We start from the raw sequence: 15,075 nt of genomic DNA, 5'->3' as shown, positions 1-15,075 counted from the left end.
GGAGTCTGTTTCCCCTTCTCTCTCTGCCTGCCTCTCTGCCTACTTATGGTCTCTCCCTCTGTCAAGTAAATAAATAAAATCTTAAAAAAAAAAAAAAAAGTAAAAGTTGCAGGGATATCTGGATGGCTCAGTCAGTTAAGTGTCTGCCTTCAGCTCAGGTCGTGATCTCAGGGTCCTGGGATCAAGCTCTGCATTAGGCTCTGTGCTTAGCAGGGAGTCTGCTTATCCCTCTCCTCTCCCTCTACCCCTTTCCCGACATATGCTTTCCCTCTCTTACTCAAATAAATAAAACCTTTAAAAATAAGTAAATAAAATTAAAAGTAAAAGTTGTATTTTCTCCCATGTGCAATCACAAAGAACAGTAATTTTTTCTGCTTAGAATATATTGGTAATGTAAAATAAAAATTTTCCTAGATGTTCAACCCATATATGGTTTTTCTTCTATAATTTTTTGTACTGTTTATTTCACTTAAACAAATAAACTGCTTCAGAATGAAAGAAAGAAGGAAGAGAAGAAAAAAAGAAAAGAACAGGACAATGTAGACACAGAAAAAGAAAGTTCTGACTGTCTGTTGCTTCAAAGGAAAGCCAATAAGGTGCTCCTGGGATGTCCAGAGACAGTTTACTGTGTTTCAGACAAGAGATGTTTTGCTTGTAAGTAAAATACAAGTCGTATTTCCCATATTCTAGACACTGGTTTTACTTCCAAACAAGGTACCTGCACATGGATTTCCTCCTTTATTTCAAACAAATAATGTACTGCAAAATTTAAATATCTGATATCCTTGGTAGCTAAACTGATGGTAAACTGACGTTTGACAAAACATAAGTTATCCTGATAGTGTCTGCAATTTAGAGCTGTGTTCTGGTATGTCAAGCCAAAACAGCATCCAAGAGAATTCAATAAAACCACTTATATATATTTTTTCATCTCTATCATCACAGATTTTAAGGAACTCTGCAACTAACCACATAAACAATTTGCTGTAAATGGGACCAAAACAGATATTGTTAGAAAGTATAATACATTTCATTGAGAGCTGATGATAACTTGCCACAGTGACCATAAATTAAAATGCCTCAAATGTGCCCTAAGTGATACTTCATTTAGTATTAAATCCCTTTCAATACTTTAATATAAAAATACAGTTAAAAATATCAGAAAGTCTTGGGGCACCTGGGTAGCTCAGTTGGTTAAGTGTCTGCCTTCGGCCAGATTATGATCTCAGGGTCCTCAGATGGAGCCCCACATTGAGCTCTCTGCTCAGTGTGGGGGGTCTACTTCTCCCTCTCATTCTCCCTCTGTGCTCACTCTCTTGCAAATAAATAAATAAATAAAATACTTTTAAAGATAAAAAAATCAGGAAGTCTTATGTGAAAAAATTTTAAATTATTGTAAAAGTACATTAGAGAATCTATTTCCCGCTACTTGGGAAAATGATTATTGCTTTACTTATTCAATAGTTTATCTAGATATTACTTTCAAAGACGCCTGCTTATTTGTTTTTATTCCCTTCTTTCCTGATTTTTTTCCTTTTGGTTTTGTTGTTGTTTTTGTTTGGTTCCTAAAATTGTTATGCTGCAAAATTTTGCTATTTCTCTACTCTTTCTAGGATACCTAAGGACAATGAATGTTAAATGAAACAGTAACACATCAGACATACACATGCACACAATATACACATAGACACATAAATTTCCATATATGCAAACATATATCTCTCACATATACACAGCACAACCGGTAAACATCCTTCCACTGCATCTGGTGCATGACTTCAATTTGTATGACCTCACTATCTGGGACAGATCTATATGTTGTGGAATGAAAAGTCTACTCTCAAGGGAGCCCTCTTTAAAGCCAGAGTCAAAAAGCTGAACTGATGGCAATTAAAGTTTCTTACTTTTTTGGATCTTACAAAACCATTTAAGCATGAGAACATATTGCTAGAGCCCTCCCCAGTGCCTGGGAAGGGGTCTGTACAAGTCAGAACACTGAACTTCATTTAGCATTAAATCCACCTCTATTTTCCCATTTTTGATCCACTGCACAGATTGTCCTAAGCAATTAACACAGCCCCAAATCTGTTCACTTTGATAAACCTTGCCCTGAAAAGCTATCAGGAAATCTCTACAAAACTAAGCAGTAGGAAATTTGTATTTCTAGCAGTGGACTTCTCTCCTAAACCCAGACACATCAAGAACAATACAGTCAAGAGCCAGGTTTTAGAAAAGGCCCTAGTGCCTGACATGCAAAGGTACCATATTTCCAAAGTGGTAAAATACAAACCCATGCTCCTTTGGATGTTAAACTTGGTGGGCCAAACAACAAAGGACATCCCTGGAGAGAAAGCAGTGATGAAACTGTGAAGCAAAAGATGTTCTGCCTTTCCAGAATGTGTGAGGCCAATGATCCACAGGCTGCAATCCAGGATCAAGTCCAGGCCCATAACCTTGACGACCGGCTTTACTGCCCACCCACAGTCTTTGCAAAGATGCACACAGTGACTGTGTATTTTCCCTCTGATAAGATAAATTAAAACACCCAGAACTATTCCTCCACTTAATTCCACCTTGAGTTTACACATTCTGGAATTACCAACAATAGAGCTCTCCTTCACCCCATCCAGCACAATCATTTTAATTTTTATTACTATTTCAGTTGCACTGTGTAAATCCAAACCACCCTTAGGGTACTCACTTGTCATATCTGTGACTTCTACTCACATTGTTCACAGCATTAATGTTAACCTTCTTTTCAAACAGCTTCTCCATAAGATCCAAATTATTGCTTTTTGCAGCATTCTGAAAGTTTCTCTCGTTTGGCAGTACTGAAAGAAAGAAAGCAAGCATGACTGAAGGAATTTAAGGGGGATGAAGACAAAAAAAAAAAAGCCAACCTCACATGACAAACCTGGTAACTTTAAAAACTTGACACAACAGCCTTGAGCCTTTCACATTCTGCCAATCTGGACATAGGAACTCTGCATTAATATTCTACAGAGCTGTATTATCAAGATTCCACTCTGTGCTCGCAGTGCAAATGTTTTCACACCCTTAAAAATATTCCTGGTCCCAAACAAAACATCATTTCCAAGGACCACCCTGAAGTCAGCAATGTAGCATCTGCCTTGAGGAAGTTGGAGGGTGGCCGTGGACTTTATGGTTTTTTGTTTTTTGTTTCATTTTGTTTTTTAATAAATGTCTGTATAAGATTAGATAGGCAGAAGCCCAGATACTCCATACAAGTTTACAGACATAAAACTGCTGTCTGCAGAACCCACTGAAGATGCCGGCCAGCAGAAATAAATCATTAAAATGTAGCACATCATACAAACATACACAAAGACTGAAAGGGATGAACATGTTTTATTTTCATTTATATAAAAAGAGGTAAAAGTAGATTCATACCTACTATAAACATTACATATTTCACACATGCACACATTCGGGTGGCAGGTTTTATTAACTAGCCTAGAAAAGATTTCAGGATTTATTTCATTTTTTTAATATGCAGGGGAACTGGGAGGATTTGGAGGGCAACCCCAATATTGGGGGATAAAGTCAGAATTGGAATGATCTGAAATCAGCAAAGACCATCTCTAAAAAGAAAGCCACCTAAGAGAGGTTTTGTGGATGTGTTGCCAAGTAGTTTCCCAATAATAATAATAATAGTAACAACAACAACAATAACAAAAATCTGTTGAAGACTGTAGAATATGAACAAGTCTAATCAAAGACCAAGAGGATCTTCATGGGAGAAATACACATTCATTCTTTCCATCACATGGATCCCCCTCTTGCCTTCCACCCTTCTTATGACTTCTAAATGACTTCACTTCCACTCTAAATGACTTCAACATCCACACAGATGACAAATCCCTGGTCTCCCAGTTCTCTGACTCCTTCATGGAGAACAATCTATGTCCCACCTGATCTCAGCCACCCAATTTCAGGGACCTACTCTTGACACGGCCATCAAAAGCTACATTACCTCTGATATCTTTAAGAATCCCACCATCTGGGCGCCTGGGTGGCTCAGTGGGTTAAGCCGCTGCCTTCGGCTCAGGTCATGATCTCAGGGTCCTGGGATTGAGTCCCGCACGGGTTCTCTGCTCAGCAGAGACCCTGCTTCCCCCTCTCTCTCTGCCTGTCTCTCTGCCTCCTTGTGATCTCCGCCTGTCAGATAAATAAATAAATAAATAAATAAATCTTTAAAAAAAAAAAAAAAAAGAATCCCACCATCTGACCACCACCTCACCCATCCAACTCACCTGCTCTAGTTCTCACAGTCCTGAAATTTTGCAACCTTATCAAGTCCTCCAATCTACTGTTCTTACCAGCTTTTCCTGTTATTTATCCTTTATTCCTTTACTCCACCCCTTGCCCAGGTTAGATCCTATAGTCCACCTCTGAAATCGCTTCTATACAAACACCTTTACCTCCCTTGCCTCTTCTTTCCTCATCAGAACAGCTGGCAGAATCTTAATTCCAAGACTAAACCCAACTTTTCTTCGTCCATTTCTGCACCTGAACAGCCGAATAGTACTAGAGAGAAACACATAACCGTGCTTGGGAGACTCAGATAATACTCATCCATATCTGCCCCCTCCATCTGAATGCCAGGATACCTACACATCCCAGTCAGGGTTCAGTTAAGGTGAGGTCCATCCCCTGGACTGAAAGCAGAAGTGGTTGTATGTTCCTTGGGGCAGAGTTGGCGAAAAGCTCCTGCGTCATCTTCCAGGTGCTTTCTTCCCATTTTTATCAACCCTGGAAGCCATGTGTTTAAATGTTGCAGTGTTGTAGCTTTGTTGTAATCCCTCAAATTTTACATGTGGAAGCTCTAACCCCCAGTATTCAAAATGTGACTATATTTGGTGATAGGGTCTTACAAGAGGTAATTAAAATGAGGTCATTAGGGTGGGCTCTAATCAAATGTGACTGGTGTCCTTAGAGGAAATTTGGATACAGATATGACATAGGAAAGACCAAGTGGAGACACTGGGAGGAGACGGTCATCTACAAGCCAAGGAAAGAGGCCTCTGGGGAAACTAATTCCACTGACACCTTAATCTAGGATTTCTACACTCAAAATCAGAGACAAATTTTTGCTGTTTAAGCCATCCAGATTACTTTGTTATAGTTATCCCTAGCAAACTAATACATGGGGTCACTTGATAGCAATACCTCAATTAGCAGTACCTCAATTAGCTTGGTACTGGGAGACAATTCTCCATGGGTCTTGTGGATTTCTGTACATCTTTTTTTTTTTTTAAAGATTTTATTTATTTATTTGACAGAGAAAGAGAACGTGCAAGCAGGGGGACCAGCAGGCAGAGGGAGAGGTGGACTCCTCACTGAGTAGGGAGCCCAATGGACCCTGGGATCATGACCTGAGCTAAAGGTAGACTCTTAACGGACTGAGCTACCCAGGTGCTTCTGTACATCTTATAAGCAGAAGGACTGACTGCTTTTGTTGTAGATCCTCTTTTCCAGGATGTTTGCACAGAAAAGAGAGATAATGTCCTCCTTTGAAGCGAGGGGCTAGTTTGCTTATGGCTTGCCTTAAAAGACAGAGAGAATAAGGCATCCTTCTGGCCCATGAGAAAAGGTTTGGGTTCCCTAAGTTCAGGATTCATCCATAACACAACCCACAGCTTATGCAGGTGTCACTTGGTGCACTTAGCATCTACCTGCGGAACAGGGGCTTGGACAGCTGACACAAATGTTGACACCCTGGCTACTGCTCCTACTGAGAGTACTAAAGTCCTCTGTGGCTGATCCAGAAGTGTCTTCTGCTAGTGTCTGTGATACCATGGTAGGCTAACCTGTTAGCTTGCAAGTAAAGTAAATGGCCTCTTTAAACTTTTTTTTAAAAAGATTTTATTTATTTGAGAGAGACAGAGAGAACAAGCTGGGGGGGGGTGGAGGGCAAAGGGAGAGGGAGAAGCAGGTTCCCCAAGGTGTGGGGCTTGATCCCAGGACCCTGGAATTAGGACCTGAGCCAAAAGCAAACATTTAACTGACTGAGCCACCCAGGTGCCCTGACCTCCTAACACTTTTTGACACACAGGTTCCTGAGAAGCTAGGTAGAGCAGAGACCTTCTGTCAGACATGCTGTCTAAGCCAGAAGGAGATATTGATTATACTTAGTCACTCAGATTAAGGGGTTATTTGCTGCTGTAGGAAAAGCGAGTCTATCCTGACTATAGAGACTAACATACTACACGTAATTAACATACTCTTAAATTCTTTTTTTTTTTTTAAGGTTTTATTTATTTACTGGACAGACAGAGATCACACGTAAGCAGAGGGGCAGGCAGAGGGAGAGGGGGAAGCAGGTTCCCTGCTGAGCTGAGAGCCCGATTTGGGGCTCGATCCCAGGACCCTGAGACCACGACCCGAGCTGAAGGCAAAGACTTAACCCACTGAGCCACCCAGGCGCCCCTTAAATTCTTTTTTAAAATAATGATTTATTTGGGGTGTCTGGATGGCTCAGTGGATTAAGCCTCTGCCTTTGACTCAGGTCATGATCTCAGGGTCCTGGAATCAAGCCCCACATTGGGTTCTCTGCTCAATGGGGAGCCTGCTTCCTCTTCTCTCTTTCTGCCTGTCTGTCTGCCTGCCGGTGATCACTCTCTCTGTCAAATAAATAAATAAGATTTTCAGAGAGAAAGAGAGCCCACACATGTGTGCATAAGCAGGTGGAGGGGCAGGGAGAGAGGGAGAGAGAGAATCTCAAGCAGACTCCCCACTGAGCATACAGCCTGATGCAGGGCTACATCCTATGACCCTGAGATCACAGCCTGAGCCAAAATCAAGAGTTGGACACTTAACCAACTGAGCCACTCAGGTGGCCCCATATTCCTCATACTCCTAAATTCTTACCTACTAATCTCAAGTACGATCTCATCACAGCAATCCTACTTCAATTCCCTAGCCTTCTGTTCTTCAATTCCATGACTTTTCCTTTCCTTTCAAATACCCTAATCTATTAATGTGCCTTATTTAGTATCCATGATCAGCAATATCCAAATCTCAACTGATAATATTGCCTACAGAAAACATAAGCAATCTGATAGTAATTCCCTTATTTTCCCATTACTAAGTTTATCAACCTACCTACATACTTTGATACCCACACTCTCTGCTTTTACTATTATTATAGTCAATGAAGCATCCCCGTGCCTACCAAGGTTAACCACCCCACTGGGGCAATGGATCGCACCCTTCTTATCTTTTCAATTATTTCATGTATCAATCCCCTAGAAATTATCCCATTCTCCTCTGCATCATTTATACTCCCTCCAGGGACCATGCCCTTCAGCATATACAGAGACACTATAATATGCCAGTGGAAAAAACCTCTCTTAACTTCACATCCTTTCCAAATGCCCTTCCATTTCTCAATCTACCCTTCCCTCAAAATTCTTAAAAGTGTTCTATGATTTCAGTCTCTCTTTCCTCACTTCACAGCTTCCTGTCATCTCCATACTAATAAGACCTCATTCCCACCACTTCACTGAATCAGCACTTACAGGATCACTCCATCTTCATAAAAAAAAAAAACCCAGTCATCGCTTCTCTTTGGGCACCTTAAACTCTTGGCAGATCTGACAGAGGGCCATACTCTCCTTGTAACATTCTTCTTCAGGCTTCTGATAGACTACCTGCTATCTTCCAGATTCTTTTACTGGCTCTTCCTTTTCTGCTTGATCTCTAAGTGTTGGAGCACTCAGGGGTTTTTATGAAGTTAACAACGTGACAGAGTAGGTACTATCATCCCATCTTACAGATGAGAAAAATGATACCTAGAAAAGCTAACCTCCTTACTCATGTCTTAAAGACAATAAATAATAGAACTATCCCACGTAGCCTGAATCCAAACCCAAGCTTTCCAACCCCGCAAGTGTCCAGGGTGTCAGCATGAGAGTGTAGACTGCCCACTGTCAGATGTTTTAGCTAATGCATTCTGTCAGTTAGACTGGGTTTCTTTCAATTCTTTCTTCATTCACACAGAGCCCTGACTCTCTTTTCCCCTCTGTATTAATCCAATGGGAGTGTAGTTCTAGTTCCTGGTCTTTTCCCTCCTGGCTATGTCCCAGGGTAAATCAAGTCCCTGTGGTGTCCTGAAATAGAACATATGGATTCTATTCCATCCCTGAAGTCAAATATCTTCTCCCTTTTCTACCACATCTATAAGAAAAAGTAATTTTGAAGGGGCTCCTAAGACCACTGAGAAGCACCATACAAGATTCTTAATCTACAAAGTCAATGGTTCTTAGCTCTGGCTTCACAATAAAATCAACTGGACCCCTTAAAAAAAAAGAAAAAGAAAAAGAAAAAGAAATCTAAGTGAAGTTCTTCAACCCAAGCCAACTGCATCACAATCACTAGGCTTCAAAATGTTTGCAGACTTGCCCACAATTTACTGAGTTACCTTGTAACAATTCTGAATCTTTACATTCTGATGTAAAATGGAGATTATAAAACTACCTTTGGCAGTGTGGAGAAGCCAGTTTGTACAGACTAATAAGAACTGGCTATATATCTTCCCAACTCTGTGTCCAATGACATTATATTGTAGCTTTAAATCAGTTGTGGTGAAAGTATTACACAAAGAAAACTGGAAAATACTACAAATCAGAACTTCCCCCCACCCACCCTGCCCCAGAGAGCTGGTAATCAAACATTTACTAACATACTACTATCTACCTTCTAGCTAGTAAGTGACAGAGTTGAAAATATGATCTAGAAAAATCACAAAGGTATCAATTTTCAGCTTGACTAAATAGTATTTAGAGAACTTTACTATATATGTCTTTTGTTTTTTTCAAAATGTTTAAGATCAAAGAAAGGTTAAATGTTCAGCCCAAAACAACAGGTTACACAGAGTTGTATCATTCACTTAAACTTTTAGGGGTCAAAAACTCCAATGCCTTCAGGAGCTGGGCAAGTATAAACAAAGAGGGCCAGAACAGAAGACCATGCTAAGGTAGAAAAACAAGGCCCCCCTCCCTCTGTCATTTCATTCAGGTCTCTGCTCAACTGGTACCGCTTCTGAAAAATTGTATCTGACCACCCAATCCCCTTTCTCCTGTCATTCTCTGCCCTGTGCCCTCCTTCATTTTTCTCCTTCATATTCTTTGTTATTACTTGACATTCTAATACATATATGTTTACCTACTCACTATCTGTTTCCTTCACCAAAATACACTATCCATAAGGAAGCTGAAATAAGTCCAGGGCCTAGTGTTAGTAGGTGTTCAATAAATATTTGTTAGATGGATGGATGGAAGGGTTGGAAAGCCACTATCCACCTCTAGAACAATCCTGCCAGGAGAGAAAATATTATGTCCAGTATTATAAAAACTTCCAACATAAACACACAAATACACACACACACACACACACACACACACACACAAATCATGTATCAAAGAGGAAAACCCAAGAGAAATTAGAAAATAATCTGAACTAAACTATTTATAAAAATAAATCAAAATGTGTGGGATGCAGCTAAAGTAGAGCTAAAACAGGAATTCATAGCATTAAATTATTAGAAAAGAAAGTCTCAAGTCAGTAATCTAAGCTCCTACCTTAAGAAAATAAAAACCTGGGGCACCTGGGTGGCTCAGTCAGTTAAATGGCTGACTCTTGATTTTGGCTCAGGTCATGACATCGGATTACTGGGATTGAGCCCTGTGCTGGGCTCTGTGCTCAGCAGAGTTTCTGCTTGAGATTCTCCTCTCTCTTTCTGCCCCCATCCCCTGCCCACATGCATGCACTCTCTCTCTAAAATAAATAAAGAAATCTTAAAAAAAAAAAAAAGAAAGAAAGAAAGTAAAAACCTAAATCAAGCAGAGTGAAGACAAATAGCAAAAGTAAAGGCAGTAATCAATGACATTGAAGAGATAAACAATAGAAAAAAAAATCAATGAGAACAAAAGCTGGTTCTTTGAACGTATCAATAAAATCAGTAAACTTCTGGTAATACTGACAAGATAAAAAGAGAGAGAAAGAAGGCACAAATTACCAATATAAGGAATAACAGGGAACATAGCACCACAGTCCACACAGACATTAAAAGGATAACAAGGGCATATTATGAACAACTCCATGCACATAAGCTCAACAACTTTGATGAAATAATTTCTTGAAAACCACAAACTATTCAAATATATTCGAGATTACATAGATAACCTAATAATACCATAACTATTAAAGGAATGTAATTTTTAATTTAAAATAATCTAAAAAGAAATCTTCATGCTCCTAAAAAACTTTCAGATGTGCAAGAAACCAAACTGTCTCTTGTCCAGTGGCAAGCAATTTGATTATCTCCATATAAAATCCAAAGCAGGGGCACCTGGGTGGCTCAGTGGGTTAAAGCCTCTGTCTTCAGCTCAGGACACGTTCCCAGGGTCCTGGGATTGAGCCCCACATTGGGCTCTCTGCTCAGCAGGGAGCCTGCTTCCTCCTCTCTCTCTTTGCCTGCCTCTCCATCTACATGTGATCTCTGTCTGTTAAATAAATAAATAAATAAAATCCAAAGCAATGTACAAAGCAGCTCTGGAACTAATAAACGAGGTTAGCAAGGTTGTAGGTTATGAAGTCAACACATAAAAATCAATCCTATCTCTATATACTGGTATCAACAAGTGAAAACCAAAATTTTGGTGGAAACATGATATCCAAATAAAAACATCTGAACCCTAATGTAAACTTCACACCTTATATGAAATGAACTCAAAACAGATCACATAGGTAAGTGTAAACCATAAACCTACAAAACTTTTAGAAGAAAACACAGGAGGAAAACTTCCTAAGCTGGGGTTGGGCTATGTAGCCTCCACAGCAATTATCACTGCCTTCCAAGATCTACCTCACTGATTTGGTGGTTTGTTCTACCGTCCTTCGACCCTCCACCCAAACCAGAACGTGGACTGTCCTGCTCCCTCCGCATATTCACATCTAAAATAATGTCTGGTAAACCGTAAACTCCTGAGACTACTTCTAGATAAATGAACGGACGGATGGAGGAACTAACTGAACACGGTTCAGGAACGGGTGCTCTGTCAACAGCCCTGAAATCATTCTCAACTTTCGAAGACTCTTCAACGATGTGCCTCAGTTTAAGCTATAATATGTTTATTCTCCAAGAGGCCCAGAAGACTCACCCCAGGCTTTAAAAACCTACGCACAGGGGCACCTGGGTGGCTCAGTGGGTTAAAGCCTCTGCCTTCGGCTCAGGTCATGATCCCAGGATCCTGGGATCGAGCCCCGTATCGGGCTCTCTGCTTGGCAGGGAGCCTGCTTCCTCCCCCCTCTCTCTCTGCCTGCCTCTCTGCCTACTTGTGATCTCTGTCAAATAAATAAATAAAATCTTAAAAAAAAAAAAAACCTACGCACAGAAAGATTAATTGGTTTCAAGTCACACAACAAGTCACCGCGTGAGTCAGGATACAGGAGATAACACCACAGGAAACTCCTTTCCTTATTTGCAATGGGGCTTAATCATTTCTTCAAACACCCGCTTCCTTACATTGAAAGAGTAGCTTTTTCCTGCCAACCACAGGATAGGTTTCACCTGAAATCAAACAGCCGGAGTCAAACCTTGGGCGGGGAGAGTGCGAGCTGACAAACCAGCGCACAGGCGACGCGCTGGCGGAGGGTGGGCGCCCAGCCCCCGCGGCGTCCTGAGGTGGCGCCTCGGCACCTTCCACACGAGCCCCCATCCGCGGCCCGGCCGCCACTGCGCGGGCTATGGCCCGCCTCCTGGAACTCACAGATCTCGTGTCCCGCAGCCGCCGCAGCCTCTCGAGGCGCCTCCCGCTTCGGGATCCAGGGCCGGCTCGCTGCACCCCTCAGATCTTCCCCGAGGCCCTTCACGGCCGCGGCCGCCCCTTGCAGCAGCTCCCTGGCGGCCGCCCGGTGACCCAGGATGCTCTGGCCGGGGTCCATGTGAGCCGTCGCCGCCCGCGGAGCGCCGGCAGGCACCGTCCGGCCGCTGCTTTTACCCCCCGTGGTGTCTCGGCAGCTCCCCTGGGTTCTCCCGCCCGGCGCAGCTCCGGGAATGGCGTGGAATGGCCCACCTGCGGGTGTGGCCTGCGCACGTCCTGGGATTAGGTTACCTGAAGGAAAGCGCTCCGGAGAGAACGCCCAGCTCACACTTTAGTTCTTTCTACAACTTTGAGAAATGTCCAGGGTGGATTTAGAACCACACTATGAGAACTTCAGTATTAAATCATTTCTGAATGGGCTTCCAGAATTTTCTTTTGAATTAAGTAAGACTCTCAATTTTTTTCTCTGAAGGTGTAAACCTTGGTATCCTTTTTTGTTAGTTTGTTTTGTTTTAAGATTTTGTTTGTTTCAGAAAGAGAGGACAGAGCATGAGTGCGCGAAGGGTGGAGGAAGAGGGAGACGATCTTAAGCAGGCTTCCCAATAAGCGTGAGACCCAAGTGGGGCTCAATCGCAGCACCCTGAGATCATGACCTCAGGCCAAAACCAAAAGTGAGACGCTTAAAAGACGGACACCCAGGCTCCCCCTTGGTATTCCATTTTAAACCCAGTCATAACATTTTGGACTGCCCATCTTAGGTTTTTCTTCTTCTTCTTCTTCTTTGTAGTTCATGAAATAAAAAATTGACTAAATATAGGATCCTGGGCAACCATGTGCGTAGCTAAAATTCTCATCATATTAAAGAAAAGTAGAATACTGAAGGACAACCAGGACCTCTGCCCTGAATCCACCGCACCCACAGTGGATTTGATGCGTTACAAAACAAAGTAAAACCATGGCACATCTCACACCTGTGGATGGTTTCAGAGGTCAAATAGGAAGTTTAGCGCGTTCTAGGAGTGAAAAAAAAATTAAGTCCTTATAAAACAGAGCTAGATTTGACCCCAGAACTGACCCACCCTTTATACACACACATACACACACACGCGCGCGCACGCCTGCGCCTAAGAATATTAGGAGAGCATTGCCTGTAAAAACGTACAAGACAATTTGAAGAGAAATAAACTAATGAAAGCTGAGAAATATGTTGAATGAGATTAGGCAACTGCTGAGGACTTGACAAAAGGAAAGAAAAGAAGTGGACATTTTCAAGAGGTCCTACAAGTGTAGACAGAATTCAGTTATAGACAAGGGTTTGGCATAGGTTGTGTGTGAAAACACAAATATATGTATATCTATGTATACACACACGTATGTATTTTTATGTATATAAATGTATTCTGAGTTTGAAATCATAATAATCTTAGGAGACTGGCGTTAGAAGTAAAGGGTTAACACTATTTGCCTCTGAATTTTCTTTTGCCTCTGAGCAATAATGAAGAAATAAGACTCATTAACAAAAAAGAAGAAAAGACTCATAAATTACTTCACATTTGTAAGAACAGGTCATTATGGTTTGCTTAATAAATGAAATTACATTTCCAATACTCACTATAATAACATTCCAGTTTTCCTTGAACAACTGTTAATCCAACTGTTTTGGTTTGTATTACAAAGGAAAAGTGATTATCCTTTAATTATACAACAAAAGGACAGTTTTTGCTCTGGGAAATAAACACCATTGCTCTGTGAAGGTTCACTAAAATCTTATCAGCACCAGGTATGTTCAAATTTAGCACTACTTTTCAAAATGGAATATTACTTTTAAAAAAATCAGCACTAGGAACCAAGGACAGTATTCAAAATGGAATATTTCCTCAAAAAACACGTTTTAAACCTTAGGTTCAATAGTACATTTTGGAGCCATCTTCCAAATACTCCCAAGCCACCCCAAAAGGCCATAGTAATAAAATATTTATAACGCAAGCCATTATCCAATAAAAGGAAAAAAAAATGCAATTCCTTCCTTCTGAAAGGCCCATCCCTTAGGGCGCAGTTTGAGTGCAGCCACCCTACATCCGCCACTGCTTTTTCTTCCCAGAGAAAGTAAGCTAGTGATAGATACCACTCTTTGGTTACATATGATTTATTCATTCATAGGTCATTAAATAATTGTGACACTAAGTGCCAGACCATATACTTCACACCTAGAATTCAGAGATCTAGTGGGACAAGATTGCAGTGAAGCCATAGCAAAGAATGTCTCATTGTCCTCATAGAGAAAAAATAGGAGCACAAAGGAGTGACTGACCAGTTTCTCCAGAGGGCAGGGACCCTCTCCTGAATGTGGCCCCTGGGGTTAAGTTCAGTATGGAGGGAGCGAGAGCAAAGTTGTGCATGGTGGGAGAGAGAGTGTATGACCAGGAAGTACATTCTGGACAGAGGGAGCAACCAAGCACCATACCAGAAGGAAGCAATAGCTTGGTCTAGTCAGGAAACTCTAGGCTATGCAGTGTGACTTGATTGGCCTTGAATGCCAAGCCTGTGTTTTTCATGTAACATGATATATGGGTGCTAGCTTGTATTGGCTTGCAAGAGTAGATTGTTAAATTTTCAGGAATTTTGTGAACTGGCTTTTTATTAGGATTTCAGTCACATATGTGCAGTTTAAAGAATAGTTTTATGGTAAACCTTTATGCAGTGAACCACCCAAGAAATAGAGCACTTTCAGCATCCCAGCAGCTCTATGTACCATTCCCAAATCACATTTCTCTACCTCCCCACAGAGGAAATCATTATTCTCTCAGGACAAAAACATACTTGCTTTTCTTAATAATCTTATTTCATATGGATAAATCCTTAGAACAATAGTTTTAACTGTTTTGAACTTTATATAAATGTATTTGTGCTGGTGGCATGCTATGACTTGCCATCTGTGACTTACTTTACTCCAGATTGCTTGTGAAATATATCTACTTTCTTCTAAGATTTTATTGATTTGAGAGAGAGAGTGTAAGAGCGTGCATGAATGGGGGGAGGGGCAGAGGAAGCAGGACAACCAGACTCCCTGCTGAGCAGGAAGCCCCATGTAGGGCTTAATCCCAGGACCCTCAGATCATGACCTGAGCCCAAGTCAAATGCTTAACCTACAGAGCCACCTAATAGATATTCCTCTACTTTCTGATTAGCTATTTCCTCCATTTTTACCACTGTGTAGAATTCCATTGCT

At 41.2% G+C, this 15,075-nt stretch overlaps 1 protein-coding gene across 1 annotated transcript in view; it reads right to left on the bottom strand.

The window, feature by feature from the left end:
* Positions 1–12,038, bottom strand: part of ANKDD1B (ankyrin repeat and death domain containing 1B) — a 61,695-nt gene extending 49,657 nt beyond the window's left edge. Inside the window, exons 1-2 of the mRNA XM_059416645.1 lie at positions 11,793–12,038; positions 2,728–2,831 (exon numbers count right to left, since the gene is read on the bottom strand). Of these exons, the coding sequence (XP_059272628.1) occupies positions 2,728–2,831; positions 11,793–11,967 (279 nt within the window). The 5' untranslated portion in view covers positions 11,968–12,038. The remainder of the gene's footprint in view (positions 1–2,727; positions 2,832–11,792) is intronic.
* Between the last annotated feature and the right edge of the window lie 3,037 nt (positions 12,039–15,075).

This window comes from Mustela nigripes, chromosome 12, assembly GCF_022355385.1.
Source record: "Mustela nigripes isolate SB6536 chromosome 12, MUSNIG.SB6536, whole genome shotgun sequence".
NCBI lineage: Eukaryota > Metazoa > Chordata > Mammalia > Carnivora > Mustelidae > Mustela > Mustela nigripes.
The sequence above is the reverse complement of the archived record's forward strand: the minus strand, read 5'-3'. Positions and strand labels throughout refer to the sequence as shown.